Source organism: Channa argus, chromosome 4, assembly GCF_033026475.1.
Source record: "Channa argus isolate prfri chromosome 4, Channa argus male v1.0, whole genome shotgun sequence".
NCBI lineage: Eukaryota > Metazoa > Chordata > Actinopteri > Anabantiformes > Channidae > Channa > Channa argus.
This window is the reverse complement of record NC_090200.1, coordinates 22058588-22073671: the sequence shown is the minus strand read 5'-3', so window position 1 is coordinate 22073671 and position 15084 is coordinate 22058588. Positions and strand designations below refer to the sequence as shown.

Genomic DNA, 15084 nt, shown 5'->3' with positions numbered 1-15084 from the left:
AGGCCACTTACACTCAACAACCTGAAAGAGTGAAATATTTTGATCACTGTAATATCTGTCAATGTACTTACTATAGATCTGTTGTAAATTCAGATAAATATTAAAACATATAACTAATAAATTGGGACATATTGAAGGTAAAGATTTTTAAATATTAATACTCCAGCTCAACCCTCCCCCAGCTACACAGCAGTTTGTGAAGTAATCACAAAATTCACCATCTTAGTCCAATAAAATTATTCTGAAAATGAGTTATTCTGAAAATGTACTTTGACCACTGGTAATTCAAATATATTTTGCTGATTAGACTTTTGCACTTACTTAACACTTTGCTCAATATTTCAAAGTCGTATTTTTACTTGTAACAGAAATTCTACAAGGTGGTATTGCTACTTTTACTGTGCATACAGCGTTTAGAGTGTTATATTATTCAAAGTAAGCACTGAATATTTGATATTATGACTAAATGCGGCAATGGAATACGTGCAGCCAGTTTTGGCTTCTTTACACAGTTATGGTTAGTTTAATTAAAAGTCCCTGTAGTATTTTGACCAATTTTAACATATTTGCTTCTGACTTGAGTCAATCACAATTATGTGACACAAAAAAGAAAAAAGATAAAAGACATGGACTATATTGGGTCAATATGTTACCATAGTGATAGTTACTATATTGTGATTGGTGTCTACTATCAAGCTAGTATCTAGCATTGAATTTCTGAAATGAAGCCACATACAAATCCAAGGACATGTCTTTTATTCACTTGTGAAACCAGTTAAACACTTTATATGAAGGAGAAACTGTAAAACCCTCTGCAGTACAGCCTTTAGCTCTCATTCTTTTCGAACAGTTTTCTTCGTTTCAATTGGATTAGTCTTATTTCATCCACTGCTATATTGTGCAAACAAACCAGTAGAAGTGGCTCACCAAGAAGTCTGTATGGATTGAGTAGCTATCTTTGGACCACAAACATTATGATCACTCTATAGTTGCAAACGTAACAGTCTACACTGTTAACAAAGACAAATCAACAAATGCAAACAGTGAACAGAAAAAATCCAGTCATTCTCTGCACCTGCAAACACTGTCACCTGTCATTACTACTCTATATTTGCAATGCCATTTTAGTTTATATCCATGTGGCAAATGTTTGTATTCAGTACAGGGAGGAAAACATTACCAATAAAAACCCAGTGACGCTAAAAAGATGTATGTCAATTATGCAACAAAGTCACACTTACATCCATCACAGATGCCTCAGCCCCATCATCTGTCATCAAAACAGTGTTTCCAAAAGAAACATCGTGAACGCAAATAAATTGACAGTAGTGCTGTAACTGTGAATACATTATTTTTATGAAAGCTGGGGAACTACTTGTCATATAAACCTGCTGGTTATTGACAGAGATGGGTAAAAGACAATGTAAATCTTTTCAACCATATCAGTGACTGGTGCTACAGTATTGCTATCACGCATAGAGCATAATTGTGCTTGGACATTACTGCATACTGTTTAGAGGAAGCATATGGAAGTAGCTCAACAAGAAAATGTTGCCATGACAGACAAGTTTAGATTAGAATACTGAAATAGGAATTTGACTGATTTTTCCGTCGTTGTTGTGAACTGGGAAACTAAGGGTAAAAAAAAACTTTTCTGGGGTTTGTGTCTAGTACAGCCCACGGACAGGAGGGAGAATACTTTATTGTGAGAATTCAATGTTGACTTGACATTGACAGAAACTTAAGAAGAGGTTTACCTTTTAGAAGTCCTTTTGTTAAAAAGAGGGCGTCCATTTGCTCCATGGTCACCTAAACCTGTTACAATTCAAAAGGCAAAAGGCAAAAGGCAAAAAAAAATAAAAAAATACCAGTCCTCATTTCAAACATTCAGCCTCTCGCCTAAACGTCTCTGAAGAGACCTAAAGTATGTAACAGACAGAACCACATCACCAGAGACTTTTGCAAATATAAATAAACATAAGAAGAGGTATAAAATATTTTTATGTAAGATTTGCAAAATAAATTGTATAAAAAACACAAGCATTCCAAAAAAAGACTAGTGACATTAAAAAGGTAGTTGAAATTCACCCATCACCACCACAAGAAACCTCTTGTAATTTGTTTGCCTTCATTTATCTGTTTGCAATGTCAATCCAGTGTCCTCTCACACTCCTATGTAAAAATGACACATACTACATATTTTATGATTATTATATTGACAAAATCTAACATGTTAAATGCTGTAAGGTTAGGCAGGCTTTGAACCTGTTTACTAGACCAGCAAGAACTTCTGTAATGAGAACGTTCTGCTCTTGGTTGCATTAGTTTCCTTGGCCAAAGTAGAGCAGAACTAGCTCTATACTTAGTAGTCAACGTGCCAGCTTGTCTGTGTTCACCCACATCTTCACCACTCGCAATGATTTTCATCTTAAAGAATGACTAACAAACACAAAGAAAACATTGCAATAATAAATACCCCAGAAACATGTCACAAATCAATAAATAAATTATTAATAAATTATAAATAAATACTAGTAGGAATAAGGAAACAGATCCCCATGATTTGTCATTATGGCATTTGTGCCTCAGTTTAGTCTTGTCCAAGACAGGGTGTCCGTTCTAGAGGGGATGAGAGAGCTCTGCTCTTCTTCTGTGACCCAGGTAACCAGGAGGCCTATTGGGGCGGGCCATGTAGCCCAAAGGGGGTCGTTACAGAGTCCAGTAAGCACCAGGTTACACTGTTAGGTTGTGGAGAGTTAAATGGATCGTAACCCCTCCCAGAGTGTCTCTTTGTCTCTGAATCATACAAGACTGAGGTCAGGGCCAGAGCAGTGAGGTCAGGTGTCGGGGGGCGGGGGTTGCTGGGCCAGACAGTTACGAGGGTCGCAGGGGGAGAGAAGGCCACTGTTGATGGACAGGACTGCCTGGTGTTCCTGGAGGTCTGCCAAATATTTAGGACTGTAAGAGTGCAGAGACACAGGAGAGAAGAATAAATAGGATTTGGTGAAATAAACATGTCATCGCTCCTCTTTACAGTCTTTGTGCTAAGCTCACTGTTGGCAATCAGCAGCTTCACATTCACTGAACTGAGTTTGGTATCAATATCAGTTCTCATTTACCTTAACTCCTAGCAAGAAAGCATATAAACATATTTCCTGAAAAACAACTCCTAATTACCCAAGAGACAATAAACAGGTTACTCATAATTCAGGAAAACAAAATGGTGAAAACATAAAGCTGTTCCGATATTAACACCAAACAGCCTCAGATCTTTCAGGAGTATGACTGTATCTACCTAATGACAACCATTACTATGGCCAATGTGTTGCACTACACTGTTTAAACTAATAGACCATCCTCACAGTGGACATCTTGTGACACACAGGTGTAACTAGTGATACTAACTCGAGCTAACACTTCTATTTTTAGTGTTCTGTTATCTTCTGCCTTTGCTGCTTTGAAAAATCTAAATATTGGAGAAAAATCTGCACATTTTCTCTATTTTTGTATTTTTATATAATGTTTTTAAATTAAAAGTGCAAAAAGGGCAAAGAGTTGACAATTAATATACTGTATACCTTACAAATTTTCTCAGTTGCTTTGGTACATTTCTCAAATCAGCGTTAAAATGTGGCTTCTTGATAAATATGTGTGTGACAGTTTCCATTTAACAACATGTTCAACCATCACGTATTTGTAAAGTATTTGCAATTTGATCAACCAATTGAGAAACCCATATGGATATGGAGGTGAACAAGGAATTTTGAGAATTTAATTTCTGATCTGAGAAATGTACCAAAACGACAAAAACTGCTATAGCATAGAATGTACAGGCATCGTGCAAAACTACGCATGCAAAGAGAAACTATTGTTTCACTCACTCGCTCAGTGAATTGTTTTAAGCATAACCTATACATAAATAGTTCATATAAAGTGCTAAACATGCAAGGCCATTTTTCAATTACAAATGCAGATGTGCTAACATAAATGTGATGTGAAAATGTCTATGTGTACATTACAGTAAAGAGGATATGATACTGTGACTATGATTTTTTAAAATGTACATTTATTAGATAGACAGACACAGACAGACAGAAAGATCAATAGATCGAGAGATAGATGCTGATCCTACTATTACCAGGTTCTATAACTTGTTACCTTCGGGCTAGGGAGGCTCTCCCTCGCCTTAGTTGTGGGGAGAGTGACGGTAATGAGGCAGCAGGCTGCTGACAATCTACAAGAAACTGATAAATTAGACAAATATACAGAGTGGTGACACTCAGGGTTAGACAATAGGACAGAGAAAACAGTGGGAGACAAGACAAGAGACTTAATACTGGTTGACTAATTGGTAGCTTTGGGTTCAAAACAGTAGCATCAGTCTCATTTCAGCACACTTACAATTCTTCTCATGATATCTCTAATAGTGTGCTCTTTTATATTTTTGTTAGATTTATTAGAACGCCTTAGATTATTTCTTGTGTGACGTTTTATTTGTTTGTGCTGATCTGTGTTCTGTAAATCTATTGAACAAATCAACGAAGTCATGTGAGAGAAGATAGATCATAATAAGCAATAATAATAAGAGACCAAAAGAAAAAATACTTGGTGTATAATGTAATGTTTGCCAATCACATTGAACATGGAGAAAGAAGAAATATATTGTAATTCAGTCTCTGTACAGCTAAATAACCAGTAGTGGGCAAACAACACAAAGCACCATAAGAGGAGGAAACAAAGACACATTAAAACACACATGCATATACACACACGCTTGCAAATCCTATGCTGTATTGATTTGTATAGCACAAGAACAGAAGGACACACTGGGACTGAACAATCCAGTCCTGTTCATCTCCTTAGTAAGGCCGCACAAGTCAAGCACGACAGTTGTTGTTCTCAATATTTTACCTACACAGCGAACACCTGTTTTGTGCCTTGTTGTTTAGCATGTTGTACTAATGATATATGTAAACAACTGAGGTAGGACAAAGAAGACAAACATGGTCAAACAGCATTTGACAGGAAAGAGAGTGGGGAAGTGATCAGACACTTCCATCTGGTGGTAAGCAGTGGCATTACATCATCACCATGGCAATAGATTAAAGTAGTTTGCACCCTTTGCTTTAGTTTGAAAACTACGTGCATGGGAAGTGAAGTGAACAGAAGCACAACTAAACACCTGGGGCACAGAGAGGAGGTCTGACTGGTTTCCATACTACCCTGAGCAACACACAAACAATTTACACACCTGTCAAATGCTTTTTGACAGAATGTTAGATGACATGCAACAATAAATTAGAGAAACTATTTTACAACACCTACTAAAAAGATAATATAAATAAGGTAAAAACGTTACATTTGAATTCAAATGAATAAAGAACATGCAGTTTACTGAGTGTGCCACAGGGAGGTAGTGTCAGTCACTGCATTCTGATCACCCTGCTGCCATTTTATTTATTTGCTTGGTTTCCACTTTGAAACATTTCCCAGTAAGACAGTGACACACGATGCAACCTGGTATGGAAGCAGATATTGAGACACTGGGAAAAATGCCTGAGATCAAATTCAAAAGGGTGTTCATTAGAAGATTTTTGCAAACTTTAATTAACTTTAATAAAAGCACACAGGAAATGCGGAGTGGTTTTGAACTTGGAGCCTTCTTAGGCCTTCTTCCTGAGTGTTGCTGCTTGTTCAAACCATAGACATGTGAAACCAGTTTTTCCTCCTCTCTGTATCCAACCTAATCCTGAGACTTCTGGGAACTGCGTACACAGTTGATACTAGTGCACAGATGATGATGACAGGTGACGAACTCGTCTTCGCCGTAAGGGAGGAAATACTGAGTCAGAGCTATCAGTGCTGGGCTTGTAGGATGGGGACAGTTGACCTACGTCTTGTCTTGAATTAATGCATTGTTTGAACTCTAAGGGTAGCCACTCAGGGTCTATCACGATTGACTTGCTGCCAAGAGACAAAGTGGAATAATCAAACTCAGGCAGAGTGGAGGCTGAGGTCTGAATTGTTTCAGAAAGTGTGTCTGAGATCCACGCAGACATAGATGGACAAGCACTTAGCTCTATAGAAGGAGGACTACTGAGGGTCAGGGAGGTGTTCAGGGTATGGGTGGTGATGATGGAGTGGCTGCGATGCCTGATAGGACTGGGAGGAGCAGTGAAGGCGCCCCTGTGACTTACTTTGGGCGGGCTGCTTTTTATCTTGGGCACTTTAGCACCACGGCCACGGTGGGTCTGCTCATGGTCAAACTCCAGATCCTCCAGGCGTTGGGTCAAGGCCAGTTTCTGCTGGATGGCCATACGGAGGAGGGAGTTCAACGTCTTTTTCTCATCCTCTGCTGCTGCCAGCTGCCTCTGCATCTCATCCAGCTGGGTAACGTATTCATCACATCTACAATAAATAAATAAAGAAAAAGATGCTAGTCACTTATTCATTATGCACCAACTTTAAACAGGAAAGGAAATGTTAACGTGATCTTTCACATCTTCATAGTTTCACATTTCAATAGAACTCCACTCACCTTGTGGCAAACATAGCCCTGAGAGAGGAGAAGGTGGCAGCATCTTCTTTCAGAGCCTTTAGCTCATTCCTCAGCTTCATCATAGTCTCTGTTACCATTGCCTTTTCATTCTCGTACTTGCTCTTCAAGTTAGCCAGTGCACCTTCTGCTGTCTGCAAAGGAGGTAATTAGAATTTAACCCTTGATTTTCCATGTGCCAAAATTGAATGTTGTCTGTTTGATCATTTAAAAAGAATAAAGAAAATTCTCCCTTGCCTGTTTGTTGGCCTTGAGCACCAGCCTAAGAGTGGCTATCTGCTCTCTCTTGGTACTGAGCAGAGATTTGAGCTTCAGTATCTCCTCCATGCACAACTCTTTGTCCTTGTCAAGCATAGGAGCCAGCTCCCTGGCTGCTGCCCTCTGCCTGGACAGCTGCAGGGAGCGGTCAACGGCCTTCTGGAGGTGTTTGATCTGGTCTTTGATGATGGCGTTCAGGTTGTAGATATTCATGGGCTCTTTCCGCAGGTCCCCACCTCCCTCTGAGGGCACTGGAGATGAGCAAGGAGAGATGCTGATGACAGGGGAGCCTGTGGGGTTGCGGGTGGGGCTGCTATGACAGGATGGAGAGTCGACTGTATTTGCTGTTGCGTCACTGTGATGACCATCTTTGGATGGGGAGTCCATGGGACTGCGTGGGCACTCAGAGGAACAAGCTGCAGATACTGCAGCAAGACGTCGTGCTAAGCGTGGTGAGAGCAAAGCCCTGGGGTCGTCTGAGCCTTTCAGGCTGCCACTGCGTGTGATGCGGCTCTGCCGGTAGTAGTCTAGCATGACGCGGTTTGGTGTCTCATTGTTGCACAGACAGACATGGTGGTAGAGCTGTGCCAGTTCTTCACTGAAGGTTACCAGCTCATCCTGTGCTGCATTCAGCATGCTCTGACTCTCCGTGGCCGTGCTGGTGGCTGCTCGGAGCTCTCCCTCGAGGCTCACCACCCTCTCCCGGGTCTCACGATAACTGCGGTCCAAATGAGTTACCTGCTTAGAAGAAATCAGTTGGACATATGGAGTGTTTTAGGGTGCCAAACTAAATTAAATATGATATTGCTGCCTGGAAAACATAAACCTACTGCGTGCAACAACGTCAAACCTGTTCATTCAGCGCCTGGAGCTTGTCATCATTGTGGCTGTCTCCCTGCCCCTCCACAGCCTGGTTATACTTCTCCTTCAGGGCCTTGAGCTCTGCCTTCAGGTCGATCACCTCCGTCACCGCCACCTTGTACTTACATTCCAGGATCTCAAACCCGTGGACATCAGGATCATGTTGGCTATTGGCTGGTGGTGATACAGAGCCACCATCAGGCTTCTCGCTCTCTTGTGGGTCATCCAGCTCTTTGTCTCCATTGAGACGTTTCATGGCATTGACACGCTCGGTGAGGCGATGCACCCGCTCATTCTGCTCAGTCAGGACACCCTGTGTGTGCTGCAGCTGGGTCTGTGACTCCTGCAGGTTCATGAGCAGTGCTGCCTTTTCACACTCCACCTGCAGGAGCAGAGGACACACAGACACATTCACGACAGAGTCTTAAGTAAACTGCATTGATGTGTTGATGTGCAAAAGGAGAAACCAATCAGTGTGGGCCAATAAGATTGACAAGGCTTCACAGGTTGTTGGGCCTTTTAGTTCACACAAAAGGACAAAGGAATGAGTTACAGTATATAGATACAGGTGGAATACACACTGGTCAGGAATCTAATTAGCAAGTCCTTGTCACTTATTCTTCTTTGTTAAGCCAGAGACAGGATGTCATGGTAGGAAACGAAATGTGATTGCCTACTAAAGAAACTCTGGTGTAAAGACAGCGCACATACTAGGTCAGGAGGGTAAAAACTGAGCAGTAAAAGGCAAATAGTGTTGCTTTTTTTAAATTTCTCTCACAACAATGGCAGCTAGTGAACAAACACAAGTAAAACTTGCACTTATAATGTACCACTATCTGCTGTGCACATTTATGAAATAAATGTGAAACATTTATAATGACATGTGGTGCAGCCTTTTTGGTCTCGAGTGGTGTGAAGTTGCTTTTTGATCAATAATGCTATGGGTGGAGTGAGTCCTCTGTGCGCCCCAAGTGCTGACATAGTGAAACCTATTGCTACAACTCTTGGCAACCACCTAAGGCAATCAAACAACTATTGAGTACTGGAATGATAATTCATGCCTAAAGTAAATAATAAAGGAAAGCCATGAGCCTTCTTTAACAGTGGCTATGTTGAGAAAGACAAAATCGATTTTACGAGCTTTCTCAGTTTCTATTGCTTTTGCCTTGTTTGTTAAAGCTTTCTTCAGTAACAAATGGGCTCAAAACAGGATCGAAACAGTCGAAATTGGTTGATAACCTTACAAAGAAAAAGTGAAAAGGAAAATACAATGTAACATTATTTTATAGCCACCAGCATTATGGGCCCTTAAATTCCACACTAATGTTAGAGGTGTAACATAAGTTTAAAAGAAATACAGCCTCGTGTACACAAATCACTCCACATGCACATGGGTAATTAGCATAGCATGCTGAATATGCAGTAAAACACTTTCCATTTTACACTATGTGTCATATGAATGATGATAACACAAACCCCAAACATGTTGTAATAAAAATAAACATAATAAACCAAATAAACTTACCAGTCGTCAACACAATTACTTTTTTTTTTTTTACATAAAATCAGCTTACATACCAGTCACACCCCTGTTCTTAACCACACGAATGAAGCATCCCCTTCTTATTCCAGTTAAGTTTAAAGAGTAAAACAGAGACTATTCAACACTTTTAGATTAAATTCAGCCTACAACTCTTTTCTCACTGTCTGCATCTGCACACTGATGCTCCCGGATCACCTATACTGCATGCGTTTGCTTTCTGTCTCCCCCGGAAACCGAGCTTAAGTAGTCAATTTCCCTTCCTATTAACGTTGCTTCTTCTCAATTACTATTATTAATACATTTCCCCCTTTTTTCTTGTAGTTTTGTGTTTTATTTATCTCATTTTAGGTTAACATTACTTCCTTCCAAGTTCAACCTCACACTAAATTCAACAAGTAATGAGAAGCCTGATGCTGCTGGCAGTTACATCTTTCCCAGAATAATCAACTCGAAAGACAAAATTGATTAGGGAATAATTGTATTTACAGAAGAGCTAGAGCAGCAGCCACTAATTTAGTTTTCTCTTTTGTAATTGAGTTCGGCTCAGGCAAAAAGTAAAGTAATGATTTAATTTGATTTTCAGCTGAGAATCTGATCTACCTATTATTTCTATAGTCTGTAGTTAAAAATGCAATTTATACATGAGTGAACACAGAAAACGAGCAAACACAGCCACAGAGAATGTGCTAGTAGTAGGATCCCTTCAGTTTCTACACTAAACATTGAAATATACGGTGGGACAATGGATCAATTTATCTCTTTTCTAATGTGCTCCATGATGCTGCTGTCATAACTCTGCAGTAAACGGACTCAGAATAATTATCAATAGCAGCTTTATAGCAACTGAAATGTCAGATTTTTTGGCGCAGGAGGTAGAGCAGACGTCCACCAATCGCACAGTTCTTGGTCCGATCCACGGCTCCTCCGGTCACGTCGAACTGTCCTTGAGCAAGACACTGAACCTCAACTTAGTTGCTCCTGGTGAGTGTTGCTCGGTGTGAGTGTGTCTGATGCTTTGATTACCAATAGGTAGAAAAGTGCTATATAAGTGAAGACCATTTAACATTTATCATTTAAGTTGCATCACTAATGTCACTGAAAATGAACTTTCAATGACACAAGCGTTATCCCTCCTCTGTCCAAGTCGACACTTTAACATCATTAATTGTGTTGTTGTTGTTGTTGTTATTATTATTATTATTATTATTATTATTATTATTATTATTATTATTATTATTAATATTATGGCTTTTTGCTGTGGCATATACTGACCCAACTTTGTTCCTGTAACCCACCTGTAGCAGCTGCTGTTTGAGCTTTTGCATCTCTGACAGGCTGAGCTCACTGAACAGGTCCGGCACTGGATGCAGGCCTTCTCCTTTCCGACCTGGGCGGTACTCCCCATTAATCTTAGCTAAGCCTGTGCCCGTATGAATGTGACCGTTGCGACAGTTGTTTTCCTCATTGTTGCCATTAGCAGCAGGGATGGCGCTTCCGTTGACGCTGTTTGTTTCCTCAGGGAACTTGAGGCCCTCGACGCCAGTGACAGTGAGAGCCAGATGGGCCCCAGCTCCATAGACGCTGTCACTCAGACTGATGTGATGGGCCAACTCCTTTCTCAGGTTGTTCTTCTGCTCACGCTCACTCTTGAGGGAATCCAGGGCCTCCTCTAACTGGCTCTCAGATATTTCCTTTAGGCGTAATGCATCTTCAAGCTGACTGTTGAGGAGAACAGTCTCCTCTTCCAGCACCTTAATTTCATGTTTTAGTCCCTCATACTCCACCTGGTGTAACAGAAGAAAGAAGGACAGAAGATTCAATTTACTTGCTGTTTTTAAAGAAATTCATAATAGTCAAAATCAAAAACTTTTAGACATTAATATAAAATTTTTTCCCCTCGAAACAGGAAAAAAACACATAAAAATACAATAAAATGAGGCAATGTTAACTGCAATTACACCACAATACAATTATCCCGATATACTTTGATAATATTATGGTTAAGAATAATGCTATTAAATCATTTGACACCTTACAAGTACTGAACAATGACGAAGAAATAGACGAGAACACTTTTATACAGTGCTTCCTGGAAATGATAGCCAGATATAAAGATGACCACATTTGTTGGTGGGAAAGGTAGTGTGAGTCATTCATCTCAACTCAGAAGGGGCCATGTGTCATTAAAAGCAATGACTAATCTGCATGGGATACAATCTGCTGATGTGTTGTACAACAGAGAAGTTGCCAATAGGACTAAAATGGAGATCTTCGTATACAGACCTGGCTCTGCTTGAGTGTAGATACTAGTTTCTGCAGAGTGATGTTCTCCTCCTCCAGCTCTGTATAATCCTGAAGCAGCCTGGTCTCCCTGAACTTGTACTCCTTAATCTCCTCCTTCATCCTGCTCCGCTGTAGCTCCAGCATTTCATTGCTCTGAAACAAAGAAAGGAGGGACAGTCAAATAGGGAGTTGGAGAAAGATGGCAACCATGTGCAGATGAAAAGAAATAATGGAGGGAGAAAAACAGCAGAAATTGGTGCCTCTTTATGACCATAGTTGGACATATACTCAAAAGCACCCCATGTCTATACACTGCCATTCTGTATGTACTTTATGTATTTAAAAGCAGATGAAAGAGTCCAAGAAGCCACTTTATTATCTTAAATGCAATGCAGCTTCCAATCTCCAGAAAGGTCATTTTTTTTAGATTGCCTGCTGTGCACAAATAGAAACATGAGCATATGCCGGACCACATAAATTGCTGAGGGGAGATATGTTGGAGAAAAGCCCTATCCACAAAAGTAATAAATCTAAGTACAGTGGGCAGCAATACTGGGAATATGTTGAGACCTCAGCAAATTAATCTGTGCTAACTCCCTTATGTGAAGTTTTACACCAAGAAACAGAGAGGTTAGGATGAATTATTTCATTTTCAAACTATCCCCAGGTTACTACCAGGTTAGCAAGGTTCATTTTTATATCTGTATCAAAATGCATTGTTTTTTTAACGACTGAACAATTGTTTTTATACTGTCAAGCATTTTCAATTGGTGTAAAACATGAAAAGCTGGGAATGATGTCCCTGTATCTAAGCACAGATTTACTGTAAATGCAGACACAAGATGCAAATACTATAGGGTTTACTTTTCTGTATACAAAATATAAGTACTAAGTACCAGGAAATCTGTGCATGTGTGTTACTTCCAAATTCACTGCAGAGCTGCCTGCAGCCCCCCCATAAGCTTCCTGTACATATGGCAGTGCTGAGCAGACAGTATTAGGATTGGCTGGTACACATGGGGGTCTTATTTTAGCTTTGAACATCCAGAATCTTTGTATTCCTCTTTGTAGTTGTGTGTGTTTATGGGTAGATGAAAATTTTAGAGCCGGTCACTGGACTGAAACTAAAGACCATTATGATCCTCTGAAACTTTTGATTTATATAGTAGCTGACAGCAGTGCTTATACTCTTGAAAATAATGGGGACTAAACTGTAAAGACCATAGCTTCTGCAGCTAAGCTGCACAATTCTCCTATACTGATCCAGGAGAAGAAAGAACAGAAATCTTCCTAAAACAACACAGTTTAGATGCCTCAATATACTGTAGATGTACGTGACTGTTCCTTGCTACATGGTGTCCAGTTATATATTCACAACAATGCAGGGAATTAAATCTGCGCTGGGTATGAAGTGCACAGGATTAGGGGCTAATTATCAGCCAGTGAGGCTGTATAGAAATGTAGCTGATCAGGGTGTATAGCAGGAGGGGTCAGGGGCAGTGTGGCACACAACACTGACACCAAGCTCACCACTGGGCAGAGCTGGACAAACCAGCTCCTGACCTAGGGTTCCCATTATTGACTGTGACAGCCTTGGTGGAATCACTAAAAAACAAGGCAGAAGTCCTCCTATGTTCCTTCATTCCCATTTGTCAATGTTTCTGTGGTAATGTGGAATAAGTATAAAATGAAAACACAGTTTATACAGTAATGTATGTTATTCACAATCACATTTCCCATATTATGGATTTAGACTATAGAATTTAGCAATGCAATCAGACACACTCACTGATGATTTTAATGAATGAGTGTGTGTGCGTCCTGTGAGTGTTGCCGGTTGTTTGCAGAGAGCACCCTGCACATGTGCCGAGCTCAGGGCATTTCACTTATTCCCCAGCTTAGCACCGGATTTGCCCCCCACAATGGGGTCGTGGCCGTGGTGTCTGACCCCGGCTCGAACTCTGCACTGACCGACACAGTGTCTGCAGATGTGTGGAAGAATAAACACATGTTCGCACACGTATGCAAGCAAAACATAGATATCGGTTGAGTTAAATAGTCTGCTATATCATCTATTTTTTTATTTAGTTTAGTTTTTCGCTCAAATATATATACCAAAAACTTTACAGATGACATACCACTGAATTAAATCAGGCAATATATTTCTCTAAAATACCACTGAAACTGAATCTAATTCATCTATCTATATATTTCCTGTTTTTTCTATGTGAAAGGAAGTGGTGACCAGCTGACCTCTCGTAGCTCCTGCACAATTGCATTGAGCCTCTCATTCTCTGCCTGGGCATTGGACGCCACAGAACGGCTTAGTGTCACCTCCGTCTGCATCTCTAACAGACGGCCCATGTAGTAGGCCTCCTTAGAGGCTGACTCCTGCAGCAGTGTCTCCTCAATGGTCTCCCCATCCTCTGCCACCTTACGCTGGTTGGTGTAGGCCTGGCCAAATGCCTGCAGAGGAAGAAATGTAAGAAGAGTCAGGAGATGGGGGCAGCAAAAAGAAAGAAATAGTAATAATATAAAAGAACAAAACATCCAGCAACCATCTTGGCCACATCCAAATTAAAGTGACACTGAACCAGATCTTGTCACATAACATCCATTTGCACCCACCGGCATAAAAATCTAGCACATCTTTCACATTAAGCATACCACTGCTGCACATTTGGCCGCCAAAGGCAACGACAGCCTTCTATCTATGTGGGATGGTGTTTCACTTAATCAATAGACACACTGTTCCCGTTTTCCTGACACAGGTTTTGACAGCACTGAGAGCTGACTTGCCATGATAAAGAAGCTGAGGCCTGATTGTGGAAATCAAAACAGGCATCAACAGCAAAACAGGCCTTGGTCAACTGCACCAAGCTGGCGTCCCAATAAATGCACAGAAGATTAGCAGACCAACAACATTTTTGCTAGTAAAAGCGAAATACAGACATGCAGTATATACAGTTACTTAACAACATAACTGCAAATGCCTCGACACATACGCAGCTGCTGCCTTTAGTGGCTCAATGAATGCTATTTACCAGACTTTACTTTCTCAGCTGATCAGCACAAAGAAATGGGTAGGATGCATGCTCCAGAAAACAATAGATCAATACTAAGCCTGAAGAAAATGTTATAGTGTACGATCACCACATGAAACTGTAAACAATACACCATGTGTAGTTATTATAGTCTTAAGGATGAAGTTTCTGGAGTTACTCAACCAAATCGACCATGCAGTTTAAATTATAAGGGGGTGTTGCATTTTGAACTAGATGCATTAATCATTTACATACCATCCCACCTCACCAGAACAACAACATTTTTTCTGTTCAGAATGAATCTTTTATAAAGGAACAAGCATTCCTTATTTGGAGGAGACATGATCTCCAGTGTGCAGCTGTTTAGTCACTTCTTCTTCTTTTCCTTTCGGCTGCTCCCTTTCAGGGGTCGCCACAGCGAATCATGTGCCTCCATCTAACTCTGTCCTCTGCATCCTCTTCACTCACACCAACTAACTTCATGTCCTCCCTCACTACATCCATAAATCTCCTCTTTGGTCTTCCTCTAGACCTCCTGC

General features: G+C 40.5%; 1 protein-coding gene across 5 annotated transcripts in view; it reads right to left on the bottom strand.

The window, feature by feature from the left end:
• Window positions 1-739: 739 nt before the first annotated feature.
• Window positions 740-15084, bottom strand: part of bicd1a (bicaudal D homolog 1a) — a 33788-nt gene continuing 19443 nt past the window's right edge. Inside the window, exons 2-10 of one of the 5 annotated variants that reach the window (XM_067502527.1) lie at window positions 13755-13967; window positions 11502-11654; window positions 10514-11002; window positions 7665-8057; window positions 6794-7555; window positions 6539-6690; window positions 6198-6408; window positions 4159-4244; window positions 740-2958 (exon numbers count right to left, since the gene is read on the bottom strand). In XM_067502527.1, the coding sequence (XP_067358628.1) occupies window positions 2838-2958; window positions 4159-4244; window positions 6198-6408; window positions 6539-6690; window positions 6794-7555; window positions 7665-8057; window positions 10514-11002; window positions 11502-11654; window positions 13755-13967 (2580 nt within the window). In that variant the 3' untranslated portion in view covers window positions 740-2837. The remainder of the gene's footprint in view (window positions 2959-4158; window positions 4245-6197; window positions 6409-6538; window positions 6691-6793; window positions 7556-7664; window positions 8058-10513; window positions 11003-11501; window positions 11655-13754; window positions 13968-15084) is intronic. The other 4 variants (XM_067502530.1, XM_067502529.1, XM_067502531.1 and 1 more) reach the window with 4 other exon arrangements.